General features: G+C 47.4%; 1 protein-coding gene across 1 annotated transcript; it reads left to right on the top strand.

The window, feature by feature from the left end:
• Nucleotides 1-8,438: 8,438 nt before the first annotated feature.
• On the top strand, nt 8,439-18,472 carry GUCA1B (guanylate cyclase activator 1B). The gene is made up of 4 exons (XM_007458215.1): nt 8,439-8,737; nt 15,535-15,684; nt 17,074-17,194; nt 17,903-18,472. The coding sequence occupies exons 1-4, from the start codon at nt 8,531-8,533 to the stop codon at nt 18,028-18,030; spliced, it is 606 nt and encodes a 201-aa protein (XP_007458277.1). The 5' UTR covers nt 8,439-8,530; the 3' UTR covers nt 18,031-18,472.
• The last annotated feature ends 269 nt before the right edge of the window (nt 18,473-18,741 follow it).

The following is an 18,741-nucleotide window of genomic DNA, read 5'->3' as shown; positions in this document are numbered from 1 at the left end:
ATAGCACTCTTTTTGTTTGGGGATGTCTACTTTTCCATAAAATTAAATAGTAGTTAAAAAGCTCTGAAAGAGGCAAGATGACAGTGGGCTGAGGTTGTTGGTGTATCAACCCCAAGGGAGTGATACGTTTCCTTTTTACAGCAGAATCTGGCCCATGTCTTTTGTGGTTTCCTTCACATCTTTGGGGTGGTTATGACTTCTCAGTTTTCCATCCTTAAACTGGAGTGCCTGTTCTCTTTTCCCGACCTGCTATCAGGTATGAGTGTTCTGAATGCACACTGCTCATGTATCAGACTTACATTACTGTCATTAACATGAAAAGAATTACAGCCTTGTGCCCCATGACCTCATTCTGTTTGCAGCTCAGTTGTCGAGTGTGTCATTCACAAATGCCTAAAGCCTGTTTATCCCAGGTATAAGCCTCAGGATTAAGAACTAGTCAATAAAACAAGAGCAGTATAAAATTAACTGTATCTAGCAAAGCAACCATTGTGACTCATTTTCATTTTGAAAGAAATAATTCTTTAAAAATGTAGACCCACATCTAATCCTTTTTTGTGCTTTTTACAGACAGTATCAATCACTTTATTATAATAGGATGACTTCTGCATACTCGCCTCCAGTGGCTCTTTTAAAGGTGTACATCCACTTCCAGCTGTTTTCAGACTAAAGTAGCCTCTAAACCAGATTACTTAGCACTTCAAATTATATATGAAAATCTTGTTTTGAGATAAACTACACAAACAACAAAAATTAATGGTATTTCCTTGACCTAAGTATTTGGCATATTTGAAGCCTACTTGATATAAACTAGGTAATTTCTTTATTCTGATAGACTGAGAAGGGTCTTTTTGTTTGTTTTTTAATTGGGCCTCCTGGGTAAAATGTATGTTCTGAAAATTAGAATTAATGCCCAAGTCTCAACTTTGTGTTCATGGTGGTGACGGGAGATAGTGAGCAAAGTAGACCTGATGTCAGGATGGACCGGGAGGCAGGTAGGAAGTGAGGCGGTTTTTTATTGAGGTGAAGTCCTGAGTTCATTGTTACTTTCTCTGATCTGAAGTACAGTTTCTTTTCATATTAAATAAAATAGTGTAAAGGTCTGTTTTAAATTATTGGTAGACTCTACAGATTACCCTCGTTCAGTGCCTAGTTTTGATGCTTTCAAAGAGAATTATATGTCCTTTGGCCACTTAGATACGCCACAGTAAATACAGAAAGCAATTATTTTAAATCAGTCTATTTTTGTAACATTTCTGTTTGTCAGCTACCCTTCATCCTTTCTTACACTATTAAATTAGCTTTACTGCAACATTCATGAGTAGCTGAGTAGAGAAAACAGGCCTGAGTCAGATAAGAGTTCAAACCCACTAACTGCTATAAACAGGCAAGGTGTTTAACTCTCTCAGAGCCTCAGTTTACTCATTAGTAAAATGTAGGAAATAAAACTTATGAAGGTTGGAGTATTGAATTAGGTAACTTGTAAAGCACCTCACACAGTGCCAGGCAGATAATAGACATTCAATAAATACTAGCTATGTGAATAAAGAATATTGCCTTGCCATATCAGTAAACAAAGGATGTTGCAGCCATCAAGCCATCATATTACAGCCACCCTGACAGTGCACCCTGAGGAGACTCAGGATGAGAAGCACAGGATACTGCCCCAGATAGCTGAAGTGCATATCAAAGGAATGATTTCAGTGAACCCAAACTTGCATCTCCCCATACTTAGAATAAGTCCAGAATTCCTTAACTCGAGACACCTGGTTTTCTTTAATGGTAATCTTTTGATGTTCCGAATACCTGGTCTTTATTGCAAAAACCTCTGTATATCCTGGCTCTCCCCCTTGCCTCTTCGGAGCAGTCTCTCAGAGTTATCTGAGATGCTGTGTCCCGAGCTTAAGTCCTCAGTTTTGTCCACTAAATAAAACATAACTCGACTTTTAGATTGTGCTTTTTTTTTTTCAGTTGACAGCTATTACAAGATGACAGAACAAATTTGATGATACTGCAGATGCTTGTGTGCTGTACTGTTTAAAAACCAGCTGGAAAGGACTTCAGAGTATCTCTAAGGTGAGGATAACACCTTACAGTGGTTGCAAAATTTAATTTAGATGAGAAAACATGTAGCATGCTTATTATAATAACCACCGTACATTATGCCAAGCGTTTACAGATATCATCTTATTTAATCTTTATAACAACCCAATAAAGTAGTTACTATTATCCCCACTTTATAGGAGAGAAAACTAAGTTTGACTTGCCCACTTAATTGCACTTTCAGTTGACAGATGGAACTGAGACGAAAAGGTGAAACTGATTTGTCTGAGTTCAGGTTAGTGAAGACGGAGCCTCAGAACCTAATTTTTAAAGGCTAGGATGTACTCAAATGCCCACACATTAAATGCAGACTATTCAAACCTAAAATCCAGATTTATTTCCCCTTGCACATTAGCAAAGTGTGCTACTCATTTCCCCTAAGGCTTAGAAGTAAAGAGATTGACTGGGGGAAAATAAAGAATAAAAGATGTAAATGTGTATGAATAAAGGCAAAAAGCATAACCCACAGCGCGATCCCTGTGGTCTCAAGGCTGACATTGGTCCTGACTGAGGCAGCAACAGGAGAGTTTAAGCTCCAGCAAGGAGGGGCCTACTGGGTTATAGGAACCCTGGCATGGAGACAGTTAACCCTGGGGCTTTGCGCCAGGCCCATCTCGGGCTCTGCGGACACTGGTTTGTTGCTCACACTCATTTCTTTACCCCTGGAGCCAGGCTTACGGCTGAATGCCTGCGATCCCCAGGGTTCTCTTTGCAAATCCCTGCTCAATTCCTAACCCTGTCCTCCTTAAAGCCTTACTGTTGTTACTCCATGCTACCGTTCTCTGTGGGGTCCTAATCCTCTTTAAAACTGATATATTTATACCTCAACAGCTCAGCGGTATTTAAGGGCAGGTCATGGGCAACTGACCTACATGAAAAGCCAATTGAATTTTAGATTCCTCTGCCAGAGGCTAAATCAAGTTCTATTTCATTCATATGGTCTGAGCACAGGTCCCCACAGCAGTGGATTGCATATGCTGTCTTCAGGTGTGATGAGATGGGGACAAGTTCGAAAAATCACTGGAGACCTCTTCCAGTGCTAAAATCCCATTATCTTTTCCCATCGACAAATATCTGCTAGGGAATTCCCTGGTGGTCCAGTGGTTAGGACAACACGCTTCCACTGCAGGGGGCACAAGTTCCATCCCTGGTTGGGGAACTAAGATCCCGCATGCCGCATAGTGCCGCCAAGGAAAAAAAAAAAAACAGGAAAAAAAATCTGCTAACCCGGGCATTCTCAAAGGAATCAACAGCTGTTGTCTTGTAAAATTAAGAGTAGCACATGTCAATTCAGCTCTGACTGTGTGTCAAGCACTTTGCTCAGTTACTCAACAAGTCTTGTTTCTGCCAAGAATTCCTTGTTTGTGCCAAGCACTATTCTAGGTTTTGGAAATTCTGCAGTGTATATGTTGAAGTCCCTCTCCTCAAGGATCTTAGATTCTAGTGAGGAAGACATGCTAGGGGAAAAAATAATAATAAGATCATTTCATAAGCAGTTAAGCACTACGAAGCAAATAAAGTAGGATAATGTCAGAATTACTTCAGTAGCTATTTGAGGTGAGGTTGGGAAAGTTCTCTCTGAGGAGGGGAGAATGTCAAGAAGGAGGCAGCCATGTGAGGGTCTGGGGAAGAGCATTCCAAGAAGCAGGACCCATCAGTGCTAAGGCCCAGTGAGTGTGGTGTGTCTGTGGATAGGGCAGAGCAACGTGAAGATGGAGTAGGAGGATCCTATAGTGCATCACGGCCATGGGAAGGAGTGTGGATTTTATCCTGAGTTTCATTGGGAAGCCATGGGAGGGTTTGGAGCAGGACAGTGATAGGACCTGATTTACACTTTAGAACACACTCCTCTGGCTGCTGGTTGTGGACTGGAAGGAGGGAGGTGATGGGAAGGTTGGGGCAGGAAGGCCAGTTAGGACTGCTGCAGTGGACCAGTGAGAGGACGTGGCCTGGACCAGAGCTGCAGAAATGGAGGGGATGGGAAGTGGTTGGATTCAGAATAAGTTTGGAGGTGGAGCTGATGGAATGACCTACTAATAGATTGAAATGAGATCTAAGAGAAAGAAAGGACTCAGGGATGACTCCTCATTTTTGGCCTAGGCAGCTAGATAAACGGTGATGCCATGACTGAGGTTGAGAAGGGTTGAGGAGGGATTTGGGAAGGAAATCAGTACTTTGGCTTTGCCTTGCTAAGTCTGTGATCTGAGTTGAGCTGTCCAGTAGACAGCTGGGCTCATGAATCTGGAATCTACAAATGGTATGTAATGTTGAGGGTGAATGAGCTCTCTGGGGAGAGCATGTGAGTAGATGGGAGAATGGTACTGAGGACAAGCCTGGGAAGCCCAAGCGTGAAGAGATTTGTTTAAAAGGAGGAGGGACTGGCAAAGGAGATGTGCAGTCAGTGAGATTGGAGTGAAATCAGACACATGTGGGTCCTTGAAACCTAAGGTGTTTGAAGGAAGAACTCACTTGGTGAGCTGTGCTGAATCTGCTGGCAGGTTGAGTAAGAAAAGTAGGTCATTTGTGACCACTGTAAAGCCTTCTCCATGGAGTGATGGGGATGAGTATCCAATTGGAGTAAGTTGAGGAGAGAATAAGAAATGGAGAGGATGCAAAACAGGTTCAGTTATCTACTGCTACCTTAAAAAATGCCCGACACTTCATGGCTTCATGACAACATCTACTCTGCATGCAGATCTGCAGTTTGGGAACACTGTCTGCTCCATTTGGTATCAGCTGGGGTGCTGGAAGGCCAGGCCTGGAGGCGTCTACAGGTTCACTGACTCCGTCAGCCTGGTGGTTGAGGCTGACTGTCAGCTGGAAGCCCTGCGTGTGCTCTGGGCTTCCCCACAGTATGGTGGCTGCGTTCCCCGGGCAAGTCCCGAGGGAGAGCCAGCCACAAACCCTGTCGCCTTTGATGACCTAGTCTCGGAAGTCACATAGTGTCACTTCTGCCCATTCTCTTCGTTGAGTACCATAAAGTCCCATCCAGCTTGAAGAGAGGGAGAAATAGACTCTTCCCCTTGATGGAAGGAACATGGGAGACCAGACCTACTGCTGTGCCAGTTTCGGAAAATAACATCTTCCACAAGGGGTTTTGTTGTCACAGGAGCCAAAGTTAGGACAGTGGCTGGAGGGGAGTAGGAGTCGGCAGGGCCAGTGGATCCAGTAGGCACAGTACCTAGGGCCCACAATATTTATTTTTCTTTATTTTCTTTTTGGCTGTGTTGGGTCTTCACTGCTGCACGCGGGCTTTATGTAGTTGCAGTGAGTGGGGGCTACTCTTCACTGCGGTGCGTGGGCTTCTCATTGCAGTGGCTTCTCTTGTGGAGCACAGGCTCTAGGTGCGTGGGCTTCAGTAGTTGTGGCACGTGGGCTCAGTAGTTGTGGCTCGCAGGCTCTAGGGTGCAGGCTCAGTAGTTGTGGCACATGGGCTTAGTTGCTCCGTGGCATGTGGGATCTTCCTGGACCAGGGCTCGAACCCATGTCCCCTGCATCAGCAGGCGGATTCTTAACCACTGCGCCACCAGGGAAGTCCCCGGGCCCACAATATTTTAAATTTCTTTTAAGTGTTTTAATTTTCAAAACCAGAAGAAAGAATTAATATAATGTAACCTAGACTGGACTGGATTATATTCATCTTTTTACCAATGAATGATAAAATAGCACTTTTAATATTTCCTTATTTAATATTTAATTATCAAAATTAATCTTGTGACCCATGAAGGCAAACGTGGGTAGGCCCAAAAAAGTCACAGTGGGATCCTGAATGTGGGATCAAGGAAGAATTTTTGTTTTGTTTAATCTTGTTTTCATAAAGGTGATATTAAAGCACATCTGCAAACGGGAATGATCCATTAGAGAAGGATAAATGGAGGGTGCAGAAGAGAAAGGGATTACTGTGGACATGAAGTGCTTGAGTAGGCAAAGGGAGGTGACATCTAGAAACCAAGTGGAGGAGCTGATAGGGAGAGAAGTAGGAAAGGGACGCTGCGTCCATCGAACCAGGAAGAGAGGCCGGGTATGCGAGCACAGGTGCCGAGAGGTGTGTCTGCTATAGGAGGATGAGGTGGTTGTCAGATGCATCTGCTTTTCTGTGAAGTGAAGGATGTGACAAGGTCATCAATTGAACGTGGGAGCAAGGGGAAGTTCTGAGGGCAGGAAGCGTGGTGGAAGAGTCATCTCGGGGAGAAGGGACTCAAGTCAGCAGAGGAGAGTGTGCAGTACAACTGTCTGGCATTATTTGAAGTGTGTGCGGCCAGTGTGATTTTCTGACTTTTTCCAGCTGTGTTCAGCCTCGGGTGCAGACGAGGTGTTAGTGCCTAATTAAGGGGATAGCTGTAGCCAGGGTCAGGTTTTGCCAAGCGAGTAGTTAGAGGGAGAGAGGGGCGCAAAGGTCAAGGTCATGGCAAGGAAATGACAAGTTCTGGGCTGTGTGTAAGGATAAGGAGGAAAGTGAGAATGTGACAGATGTTAAAAAGCATAGTGATAGATGGGTTGGAAGTCTCAACAGGGCTGGTGAGTTGCTGGAGTGAAGCTGTTAGTGTAAGTGAGTGGAAGGAGAGGCGATGACGGTGTTTGAACGTTTCAGACCATCAGTAGAGAAATTCATGGTAGCAAGGCCTCCGGTAGACATTCTCAGACTTCACGTGCCGTGGAAGCACCTGGAGAGCTTTTTAAAACACAGACTGTGGCCCCGCAACCCCAAGTTCCAGATTCACTAGGGGAGGAGGGGCCTGAGAATCTGCATTTCTAACAGACTCCCAGATGTTGCAGCTGCTGGCCCAGGGACCACAGTGAATGGGGGCCAAGGTGGGGTGGAAGTAAAGGTCTTGGGAACTGGGGAGATAAGAACCTTTGAGGCCAGAGTGGGAGGGACCAGCTGTCCACCTGATGCTTTGGGACGAATGGTGACGTCACCAGTGAATGATGACAATATGGACAAGTACAAGGTGGGAGGGTCCGATGTGGCCTCAAGGCCCTGGCATTTCTGAGGGAGAAAAGAGGAAAGGTAGAGGCAACAGCTGAACGAGGAGACCAGCCTTAACCTCCAGACCCAGAGGCACGTGGGATTTGGAAGAAAAACCCATCGGCACTTGAAAGGATGACAGAGGAAGCGGGGTTCCACCTTCAGGGATGGCAAGGAAATTAGAAGAACTTTGAGAGATTAGGGACGTCTGGAGGCAGGGAGCTGAGAGTGAGAGTGAGCGAGAACGAGCAAGAGAGAGAGAGACTGGAATGTACAAAGCAATTCAGGAATGAACATCCAGTGGGAAGCAGGCAGTGCTGCGCCTGAGATTATGAGACACACTGGAAGGACAGCCCCTAAAATCTCAAAAAAATTAGCGCTCCAGGTTTTCTGATTTCTTGGAGGTGTCATTTTTATATTCCATTAACATAAGCATGAGTATATAACTGATTCAAAAACAAATTCGCAGGACTTTCCTGGTGGTCCAGTGGTTAAGACTCCACACTTCTAACGCAGGGGATGCAGGTTCGATCCATGGTTGGGGAGCTAGGATCCTGCATACCGGGTGGCACGGCCAAAATAAATAAATAAAAATAATTTTCAAAACCAAATTCGCATGAACCTTTAATATAAAAGTAAGAGCCTTCAGAGATAAGTTAAGCCACGCTCCCAGATCCTTCCCATGTGTTTATACTTTGGAGAAAAAGTGGCAAGAGCCCTGCTGATAGGTCTTGGATGAAGAGTGTAGGAGGGAAGTGTTTGTACTTTAAACTGGGAGATGGAGAACCTCCAAGACTCAAGGGTGTGATCTGTAAAGGAGCTTCAGATATCGTGCTGGGGACTGAGCCTGGGGACAGAGGTGCTCACCCAGAGCCCTTCGCATTCATATATCCTTCTGCTTCTCATTAGGCCAAGTGAAGGGCGAGCCCCAGCTCACCAGTGATTCTGTTTTATGGGCTAGGAGTTGGCCTTGCTTCCTCTCTGGACTTCAGAGTCTCCTGTATCTCCAAGATGGGCCTCCCTGGAGCAGCATGGTGCCCAACGGAAAGGGACAGGGAGCACGTGTGAGATGGGAGGGTCTCAGCCTGTCTTCCCAACTCCCACTCCATCTGCCTACCTCTCAGTGTCCTCCCCTTCTCCCTCTTCAGAATCTGCCCGGCAGCTTAGTTGAGTGGTTGATGAGACTAAAGGGAGGGGTGAGGCTGGGGGAGCTTAGCTGACTGGAGGTCACACCTTACAGGGGAATCTTCTAATGATCTTAGGGCGCTTAGCTGGCCTGGTCCCGCCCCCTCGCTGCCAGCCCCCTGCACTGCCCATCCTGTTCTGTTGGCTAGGAGATGATGAAGAGCCTGGCTAAGAGGAGGAAAGGGAGGAAGAGGGCCCTCGCCTGAGGAATCCATTGGCAGAAGCCCGGGAGGAAGCACAGACCCTTGCTCCCTAACGTCCCCGGGAGCCAGGATGGGGCAGCAGTTCAGCGGGGAGGAGGCAGAGGAGAACGGCGCGGTGGACGTGGCGGAGCTCCAGGAGTGGTACAGGAAGTTCCTGGAGGAGTGCCCCAGCGGCACGCTCTTCATGCACGAGTTTAAGCGCTTCTTCAAGGTCGCGGGCAACGAGGAGGCCACCCAGTATGTAGAGGGCATGTTCCGAGCTTTCGACAAGAACGGGGTAAGGCGCCCTAAGGGGGAGGACCGCTGGCTCAGGTCTCATCCCGGTGCTAAAGGAGCATCCTCAGTGGGAGCTCCGTTCCGCAGTCCTCCTGCTCTTCCTCTGCTCTTGGTTTCTCTCCATCCCCTCTCGCCTTTTCTGTCTCACTGTTCCCCCAGACTCTTCTCCCCAGCATTCCTCTTTCCGGCTTCTCTTCCTCCCCTCCACCTCTCCTCTCTCATGTGACTGGCCTTCTTCCTGAGAGCTGAGGGGAGACTCTGCAGAAAGGCGCACAGTCCAGCCCTCTCTGCGTGTATTTATGGACAGGGCTCCGTAGCCGGAGGACCTGGTTTTTCCGCACCCACCAGAGCACCCCTCGCTGTAAAGATAAGGGGCTCCAGAGCTGCCCTAAATGGGCGGAGCTATCTTGGAACAGGTCGTGAGCGCCCCCTTGTTGGGGTCCTTCGAATTGAGACCGGTCAGCTCTTCCCACCCGGGAAGCTGGAGGAGGCTCCTTCCTGGACTTGGAGGTTGGACGGATTATTGCAAAAACCCCTATCTACTCTTCAAGCCATAAAAGATGCCATGAAATCATCCATCCACAGGGTTTCTTCCAGCCCTTGGATGGCACCAGGAGCTAAGAAGATGATATATTTTGTAAATGCGCACCTGGGAATTGAATTCAGACATTGAAATCCCTTCATTACTTAAGGCCATCCAGTCCAGCGCCTCCACAGTACTTTAAACCATTAGGTTTGCCTCAAATACCTATTTCAGTCCCCCAAATTGAGGGGGAGGTGGGTTGGACCTAGATAATTAATCTGGAGAAAGCGGTGGGTATCCCACTTCTTTGTAGGGGGAGAGCTTCACTTTCTAGAGAGAGTCGCTGGGAACCCTTCTTCGGGTCCCAACCCGACCCTGGTACCGGTCAGTGCACATCTCCTCATCGCCTGTAGGGGGCGGGAGGGCGGGGTCAGCGTCATTCCCTGCAACAGAAACCTCCTTGGAGATGAACCCTATCTCAGGGCCCAGAGTGAGCTTCAGCCTTCTCAAAGCTCCTCTCCACAGGCGCCTCTGAGGCAGCAGCAGCCCTGGCAGGGAACAGGCAGAGGTTGTTATTCCAAATTCAGTGAATTGATTGACCAAGATCATATACTCAGGGATCCTGAGTCCCAGGCAAGTGCTCCTGCCCAGAGAGCAGTTTGTTGGTTTTTTTGCAGAGAGAAAATGATTTTTCTAAGTGTTGAATATCACAAGAAAAGTAAATAAATAGATTATATATAGCAAGAGTCACTATCATAGATTTATCAATCTTCCTCAAATTCATTTAAAATTCAGTATAATAACAATTCAAGATCTCAAAGGGATTATGAAGCCCCTGGGAATAATATGGCTGACCTCTTATACCTAATCCCCTCCTATAAATCAGCATATAATATTCATCAGTTGTTTTTAAAACAACCTTTTAATTTTGGTATGATTTTAAATTTACAGAAAAATTATAATAGTGCAATTAATTCCCATGTACAATTTATCCAAATTCCCCAACTGTTTACATTTTGCCTCATTTGCTTTACCATTCTCTCCGTGTAATGTATTATGTATTTATGTATATATACATACACATAATATATACATATATGTGTATATTGTGCATATAAATATACATACATATTTTTTAGAGAAAACTATAGACATCACAACCTTTTACCCAAGTATTCTAGTGTGTATTTTCTAAGACCAAGGGCATGCTCTTTTTTTTTTTTTTTTTTTTTTTGCATTACGCGGGCCTCTCACTGTTGTGGCCTCTCCCGTTGCGGAGCACAGGCTCCGCGGCCATGGCTCACGGGCCCAGCCGCTCTGCGGCACGTGGGATCTTCCCGGACCGGGGCACGAACCCGCGTCCCCTGCATTGGCAGGCGGACTCTCAACCACTGAGCCACCAGGGAAGCCCCCAAGGGCATTCTCTTAACCTAGTAAGTGATCAAATCAGGAAATTCAACAGTAATAAATTCTGTTATCTAATCGACAATCCATATTCAAGTTTGGTCAGTTGTCCTGGTGACATCCATTATAACCTTTTTTTTTTTTTGGATCACACATTGCATTTACTTGTCCTGTCTCTTTCTTAGCCTTTAATTTGGAAACTTTAATCTCAGCTTTTCTTTATCTTATTTGACTCTGACATTTTCGAAGACTGCAGACCAGTGATTTGGGTTTGTCCCATGTTGCCTCGTGATGAGATTCAGGTTACACTTCTGGCAGAAATGCCCCAGAAGAGATGCTGTGTCCTTCTGAGTGCATCATGTCAGGGGGCACATGATGTTGGTTTGTCCCATTAGTGGAGTGGTTCACTTCGATCACTTGGATACGTGGTGTTCTGCCAGGTTCCACCACTGTAAAGTGACTATTTTTCCTTTGTAATTTATAAACATCTTATAGGGAGATACTTTGAGACTAAGTAAATTTCCTGTTGCTCATCAAGTGCTTATCCCCTGGGTTTGGCTTCAGCTGATAATTTTGTAACTCCACCGTCCCTTCTCTATTTATTACTTGGCCTCCTGCTGTAAGGAAGAGCATTCCAGGCAGGTGTTTTCAGCTCCTCTGTCAGGGACTGAGCCTTCTTTCTTTTCTCTTCCCACTTTGAGTCTCCAAACCTCCACCCGACTCTACTTTCCACCTTGGCACAGTCTTTGTATCAGCAAGTCTTGTTTCTAGGCAGTTGGTCTGAGATTTCTGGGGCAAATAAAAAGAGCTCATAGATCTTGCTCACACGTCAAAATCTGAGGTGGTGGAAACAGGGTTTTGGTAGAGGCAAGGAGGTAGGAGTACCTGGTCTCTGCTGCTGCTACACCCCCTCCTGGTGGTGGTAGTAACACTCGTCTCTGGTGCTTGCCTGTGATACACTGAATGGAAGAAAAGGGAGGGTGAAGCTCAAATGTCCTTCGGGATCCTTATGTAAGGAGTGTTGGGGGTCAGGGTTGGTTCACCAGTGCAGCCCGTTCAGGGAGAAACGAGGCAGGTAATCCCACAGAGCAGATCACGTTCCTGTCATTTCTGCTCCAGCTCTTGAGTAGACAGGCATTTCCATCATCTTGGGCCCCTGTGAGTAATTGAAGCTGATGAGAGCTCGTGTGCAATGGATGAGATTAGCCCCAGCTGGAAGCTTTCCAGAGCTGGTCTGGGGGGGGCGGGGGCGGGTGGTTTTTTTTTTAATTTTTTTCTATTTCTTTTTAAAATTTTTTTATTTTATTTATTTATTTTTGGCTGTGATGGGTCTTCATTGTTGCGTGCGGGCTTTCTCTAGTTGCAGCGAGCAGGGGCTACTCTGTTGCGGTGTGCAGGCTTCTCATTGCGGCAGCTTCTTGTTGCGGAGCACAGGCTCTAGGCGTGCGGGCTTCAGTAGTTGTGGCACATGGGCTCAGTAGTTGTGGCTCGTGGGCTCTAGAGCACAGGCTCAGTAGTTTGGCTCACGGGCTTGGTTGCTCCGTGGCATGTGGGATCTTCCCTGACCAGGGCTCGAACCCGTGCCCCTTGCCTTGGCAGGCGGATTCTAAACCACTATGCCACCAGGGAAGTCCCTAGGGTGGGGTGTTTGAAGTAAACTCGCAGGGGAGATCACTTGTCAGGAAGGGGCTGCTCTACAGTGGGCCTCAGGTAAGGCGCGGGGTCTTTGTGGAAACCGTATCACGGTGAGAGGATGTTACGAGAACAGAAAGTTCTAGACAAAGAATATGGGGGAATCTAGAGATCTGGAGAGTAGGGATTTGTCCGTGGTTTTTTTGTTTGTTGTTCTCCCCTTGGTGCTAGACACCAGGTTCATTTTGTAGACAGTAATAGACCTTGCATGGAGTAAGACATTTCTCCCAACCTGAAGAACTGGAGCAGCATGTAGCTTGAAAGGCTCTGCCACTTGCTGGGTCGGAATTTCTTGGGCAACTTATTCAACCTCTGAGTCTCTGTTTCCTCATCCATAACATGGGGATGACAGACCTGAGGGAGATGATGTATGTAAAACAGATGATCCCTACCAGCCTTATTTTTTTATTTTTATTTTTTGCGGTACGCGGGCCTCTCACTGTTGTGGCCTCTCCCGTTGCAGAGCACAGGCTCCGGATGCACAGGCTCAGCGGCCATGGCTCACAGGCCCTGCCGCTGCACGGCATGTGAGATCCTCCCGGACCGGGGCACGAACCCGTGTGCCCTGCATCGGCAGGTGGACTCTCAACCACTGCGCCACCAGGGAAGCCCCCTACCAGCCATTTTGCACACATTTTCCTACCCAATTCTTATTTTAAAAGAAACCTAACATCTATTTTTAGTAAGCTTAATAAATAATAATTACTAATGAAAGTAGCCTTTTAAAGAACAATTATCACATTGTACACCTTAATCTTACACAGAGTTCTTTAAAAGGCTATTTTGCAATTATTACCTCAGTAGAGCTGGGGAAGAAAAACTGGACACAAGCCAAATAACCTTCAATGAGCAAACAGAAAGCAAACTAGGGACCATTCATACAATGGTTCACCATACAGTAATAAAAAGGAAGGAACGGTTGATGCATGCAGTGACTGAGATGAATCTCCAGGGCATTGTGCTGAGTGAAAAAAAGAGTTACACATTATATGATTCTATTTATATACCATTCTCAAAGTGAAAATATTATTGTGATGGAGAACAGATCAGTGGTTGTCAAGTGTTATGGTTGGGGGAAAGATGTGACCCTTAAGAGGTAACACAAGAGAGCTTCTTTGTGTTGAGAGTTATTCGCATCTACACGTGATAAAGTTTTGTAGAACAAGTGGGGAGGGGCAATTCAGGGGTGAGGGGATTAAGCGGAGCAAACTTACATATGAAATAAGCTACAAGGATATACTGTACAACACAGGGAATATAGCCAATATTGTATGCTCCAATAAATGGAGCGTAATCTTTAAAAATTATGAATCACTGTATTGTACACCTGGAATTTATATAATATTGTACATCAACTATATTTCAATTAAAAAATTCATAGAGAGGCTTCCCTGGTGGCGCAGTGGTTAAGAATTTGCCTGCCAATGCAGGGGACACAGGTTCGAGCCCTGGTCCGGGAAGATCCTACATGCCATGGAGCAACGAAGCCTGTGCGCCACAACTACTGAGCCCGCATGCTGCAACTATTGAAGCCGCGTGCTTATAGCCCGTGCTCTGCAACAAGAGAAGCCACCGCAGTAGCCCCTGCTCACCACAACTAGAGAAAGCCCACGCGCAGCAACGAAGACCCAACGCAACCAAAAAAAAAAAAAAAAAGACTACTGGTGTGGGGCGAGGAACACCCAGCTACTGCTAAGAATCTACCCTACAGAAATTACCAGAGACATAAGAAAAAATACATATGCACAAAGATGTTCATTGTGTCACATAAAATATCAAAACCATGTTCAGCAAGAGGGACTTCCCAGTATTCCTCTGAAAAAGAAGAAGAAAAGGTATGATTTAAAATAATTTTGAAGGCATGGGAAATTTTAACATAAAAATCCGGGAACTAAAATTATAGCTACAGTCTAACCTCAATTAGGTAAATATATTGTGAGGAGTGTGGAGGACCAGAAGGAATTATATAAAGGATGTTGAATAAAACTCTTCAGGTAGGCTTATCTTATTTTCTTGGTTTTTCATTAGGCTTTTGCTGTTTCCCTCATTTGGGGCCGTGTTCTTCTGTTGCTCAAACGTTGCCCACCCAGGCACCCCTTGAACCGGGGCTGAGTGACCTGACCCAGTGGGACAGTGGGGCTCTGGGCCAGCAATGCCATTTCTGATTACAAAGTCATGGGAATGGGCTTCGCTGGTGGCACAGTGGTTAAGGATCCGCCTGCCAATGCAGGGGACACAGGTTCGAGCCCTGGTGCGGGAAGATCCCACATGCCACGGAGGAACTAAGCCTGTGCACCACGATTACTGACCCTGTGCTCTAGAGCTCGCTAGCCACAACTACTGAAACCACGTGCCACAACTACTGAAGCCCGCATGCCTAAAGCCCATGCTCCGCAACAAGAGAAGCCACCACAATGAGAAGCCTATGCACCTCAACGAAGAGCAGCCCCTGCTCGTCACAACGAGAGAAAGCCCGCGTGCAGCAATGAAGACCCAACACAGCCAAAAATTAAAAAATAAATTAAAATTTTAAAAAATTTATATTAAAAAAAAAAGTCATGGGAATGACAGACACTCCTGGGAGAGATGACAATTCCAATTTTTGATTTGGAGCGCTGAGATCCTGACCCTGAAATACGTGAGGTCCTGCTTTCTAATTTCCTGTCAAAACTGTGTTAGTCTCAAATTCAGACTTAATCATTTCTTCATTGATTCATAAATATTTATGAGACTCTGGGTGGAAGTGGCATTGTGCTAAGCATGGAGGAGGGATAAAAGCAATGTAAACCCCTCTCCTTTCTCCTGGAGCATAGACTGTAGCTAGAGAATGAGACACACGAAACACTTAAGGGTAGAATAGATGGTAGGTGCTGGGAGTGTCGGAAGAGGGAGAGGGAGATCATTGTGGCTGAAGTGGTGTGAGAAGGAAGGCTTCCTGGAGGAGGGGACCCTTGAGTTGAGCCTTGAAGGACAGATAGGAGTGGGTGAGCATGGAGACTGGGAGTAGATCCCAGGGCAGAGAATAGCACAAGCACAGATGCAGAGGCACACGGAATGCAAGGAGGAGGCAAAGCCCTGAGTTTACAGGGATGGTGGCCTAGATTAGGGCTCACACCTGCGCTCCAGGGAGATACGGCAGCGGGCGGGAGGGAGCCTCACAGCTCCCACTCCCAATGCAGGACGACACCATCGACTTCCTGGAGTATGTGGCAGCCCTGAACCTTGTGCTGAGGGGCACCCTGGAGCACAAGCTGAGGTGGACCTTCAAGATCTATGACAAGGACCGCAATGGCTTCCTTGACCGCCTGGAGCTGCTGGACATCGTGGAGGTCAGTGTCTACTCAGGGCGGGGATGCAGGGCAGGCACCTGGGCATGTGGCCCCGCTGGGCTGTGAGTGCTGGCTGCTGAAGTGGGGGCCCCTGGTGCTGGGGGTGGGAAGGGGCATTGGAATCCTTCAGAGTGTGCTTTCCGACCACAGTGAAATTAAGCTAGAAATCAATTACAAAAAGAGAATGAGAAAATCCCCATGTGTTTGGAAATTAGGCAGTCCACTTCCTAGTACTCCATGAATCAAAACAATAATATCACACATACACACAAGTATTGTGAACTGAATAATAATACAAACATAACAAAACTTGTGGAATGCAGCTAAAGCTGGACTTGCAGAAACATCGGTAGCCTTTAAATGTATATACTAGAAAATAAGAGAGGTTGAAAATTCAATGATCCAAGAAGTCATCTCAAGAAATTAGAAAAAAGAGTAAATTAAGGCCAAAGAAAGCAGAAGAAAAGAACTAATAAAAAGCAGAAAGTAATGAAACAGAACACAAATGCATAAGGAAAGTCAAGAAAAGCAAAAGTTGGTTCTTTGAAAAGACTTAACAAAGCTGATTGACTACTAGCAAGAACAAGCAAGGGGTAAAAAAAAGTACTACAGCTCAGACTCTGCACGAAACCTGCATTAGCCTATTACTCCCCAGAACTGCACTCCGAGGAGGGGATTGTTGGTCCATTTTACAGATAAGGAAATTGGCCCGTGGAGGTTGTGTGGTTTTCCCAAGTTCATCCACCAGGAGGTGCTGGGCTGCCTGTAACCCCTGAGCCTCCCAGCACCGTTAGTGGGGCCTGCTTTGTGCCAGGCGCTGCATTGGGCAGTGGGGACCCAGAGGGCACACCTCTGTCCTCAGAGAGCCCCAACCAAGGACTAAGGATGATCCTCACATTCGTCTGTCTCTTCCCCGTTTCACTTCCAAATGTTGCCTCATTGCCAGAAACAGGGCAAGGGAGACACCTGTGCTTTTCCCTCTCCCGTCATCCTATTTCACACACATACACACACATCTATAAATACACTAAAATCTCTTTTCCTCTCTGAATCTCCATTTCTTCCTCTGTAGTGTGGAGTTTAGACCATCACTGTGCCATCCACATCCCTCCTTAAAGGTTCTGGGTGCCAGCTCTGACACTCACAGTGGAAATGCCAAAGGCGTGGGGCAGAGGCGGTGTGTGAAGCCGGGAACTCCTCGGTTGGAATTAGGCCAGTGGGACCCTGAGGGAACAATGGGACCCATGGGTCACTTTTAATTTGGTCCCGTGGTCCTCAGATACACAGACTGGGGGGCAGCACTGGGGACAAGCTGCCAAGGGATGTGGGTCCTGGGGAGAGGGCAGGGTGTGCAGGGTCTTGTGGATACCGCCGGGTTCTCTCCCACAGTCCATCTACAAGCTGAAGAAAGCCTGCAGGGTGGAGATGGAGGCTGAGTGGCAAGGCAAACTGCTCACACCTGAGGAGGTCGTGGACAGGATCTTCCTTCTGGTGGATGAGAACGGAGATGGTAATGGGCAGAGAGGATGGTGGGGTGGGTGGGGGGCACGGCACCCATCCTGGATCACCCCACTTTCTATCCATGTGAACTTAGGCGAGGCCCTTCACCTCCTGACAGTGAGATGGGTGTAGAGGGGAATACATAAACTAACAAGGGTGTCACTAGCATGTGAGGTTTGTAAGAGTGATTAAAACTCCTGTGGGAGTTGCTGATGGAGGCCAGGCAAGCACAGTGGAAGAAGAGAAGCTTTGGAGTCGGGCAGACCCGGGAGCTACATTTACCCTCTCAGCCTGGTCTCAGTTTCCTCACCTGGAAAATGGGGCTAAGTACAGTTGAAGGGAAAAAATGGGGTCATGTACTTAAGAGCCAGCTACTTAGGCTCTCCTCGCCGTAGCTCAGAGCCCCAGCCCCAGGCTGTACAGGGAGGCAGCTGGCTGGGAACACACCCAGAAGAGCCCTCAAGAGCATTCTGAGGGTACCGCAGGCAGAAGTAAAATTTAAACTCACTTGCAAATAAAGTCCCTTAAAGAAACCCTTGAAGGTTCCAGGTGACTCCCGGAGAATCAGGGAATCGACAAGGCCCAAGCTTAGGCCCTGAGGCCGCAGGCTCATCTGTGTACAAGGTATAGGCATACCCAAGGAGAGAAGGCCTCACCTCTCACCCCCACCCCATTTCTTCCATTCCCCCTGTGACCGTCTCTCCTACCCCTTGTGCAGGCCAGCTGTCCCTGAATGAGTTCATTGAAGGTGCCCGTCGTGACAAGTGGGTGATGAAGATGCTGCAGATGGACGTGAATCCCGGTAGCTGGATCTCTCAGCAAAGGCGGAGAAGTGCCATGTTCTGAGGGCTCCGGGGTCCTGGGAGCCCTCCAAGACTCCAGGCTCACCAGGTTTCCAGAGCAGTGGGAGGGTCCCTGGCTCAGCCTGCTTATGCCCACTCTTATCCTGGCTTGGACTTCCTGGCATCCCCTGTGCAGGGGGTGGGGCTGAGTGGGGAGGGGAGGGGCCGTTGGTCTCAAGTGGCCAACAGGACCCGGTCCATTGGGAGGATTCACAGGGTGGTGAAGGGAACAGGCTTCCTCTCCCCCTTCAGCTGCTCCTGGGAAAGCTAGGCCTTGGCTAGGTGGTTGTGGGGTTCCCACAAATTCCTACATGGTTCATAGCTGGAAGCAGGGAAAACTGAGGGGGAGGGGCTCCCTAGATGAACTTAGCAACGAGAATGCCCGCACAGTGTGAAACTGACTAGTGGAAGGGAGGGGCTGGCAGGTGGTGTTGACTCTGAAGAAAAGGTAGGAACTGGGGAGAAGGGATGGATAATAATTACATCACCCCAGGATCCTGAGGAATGTTCATGGGAGGACTCTTGCCTCTTCCTCTCCAAGTTGTCCTTGCCAAGGGTGTCAGGAGGGAAACTTGCAGCAAGTAAGGCCGTGGTCTTCCTGCCCTTGGAGGGGGTCAGCTGTGCTTAAAGGGGCTGTTTCAGCTCTGCCCTGGTGCTGCTCCCCCAGCCCCTGCTGCCAACCCCTCCCAACCCTCCTCTCCCCCTCCCTACCCCT

The sequence above is a fragment of the Lipotes vexillifer genome, unplaced genomic scaffold (genome assembly GCF_000442215.2).
Source record: "Lipotes vexillifer unplaced genomic scaffold, Lipotes_vexillifer_v1.1 scaffold4, whole genome shotgun sequence".
In the NCBI taxonomy this organism is placed as follows: domain Eukaryota; kingdom Metazoa; phylum Chordata; class Mammalia; order Artiodactyla; family Lipotidae; genus Lipotes; species Lipotes vexillifer.
The sequence above is the reverse complement of the archived record's forward strand: the minus strand, read 5'-3'. Positions and strand labels throughout refer to the sequence as shown.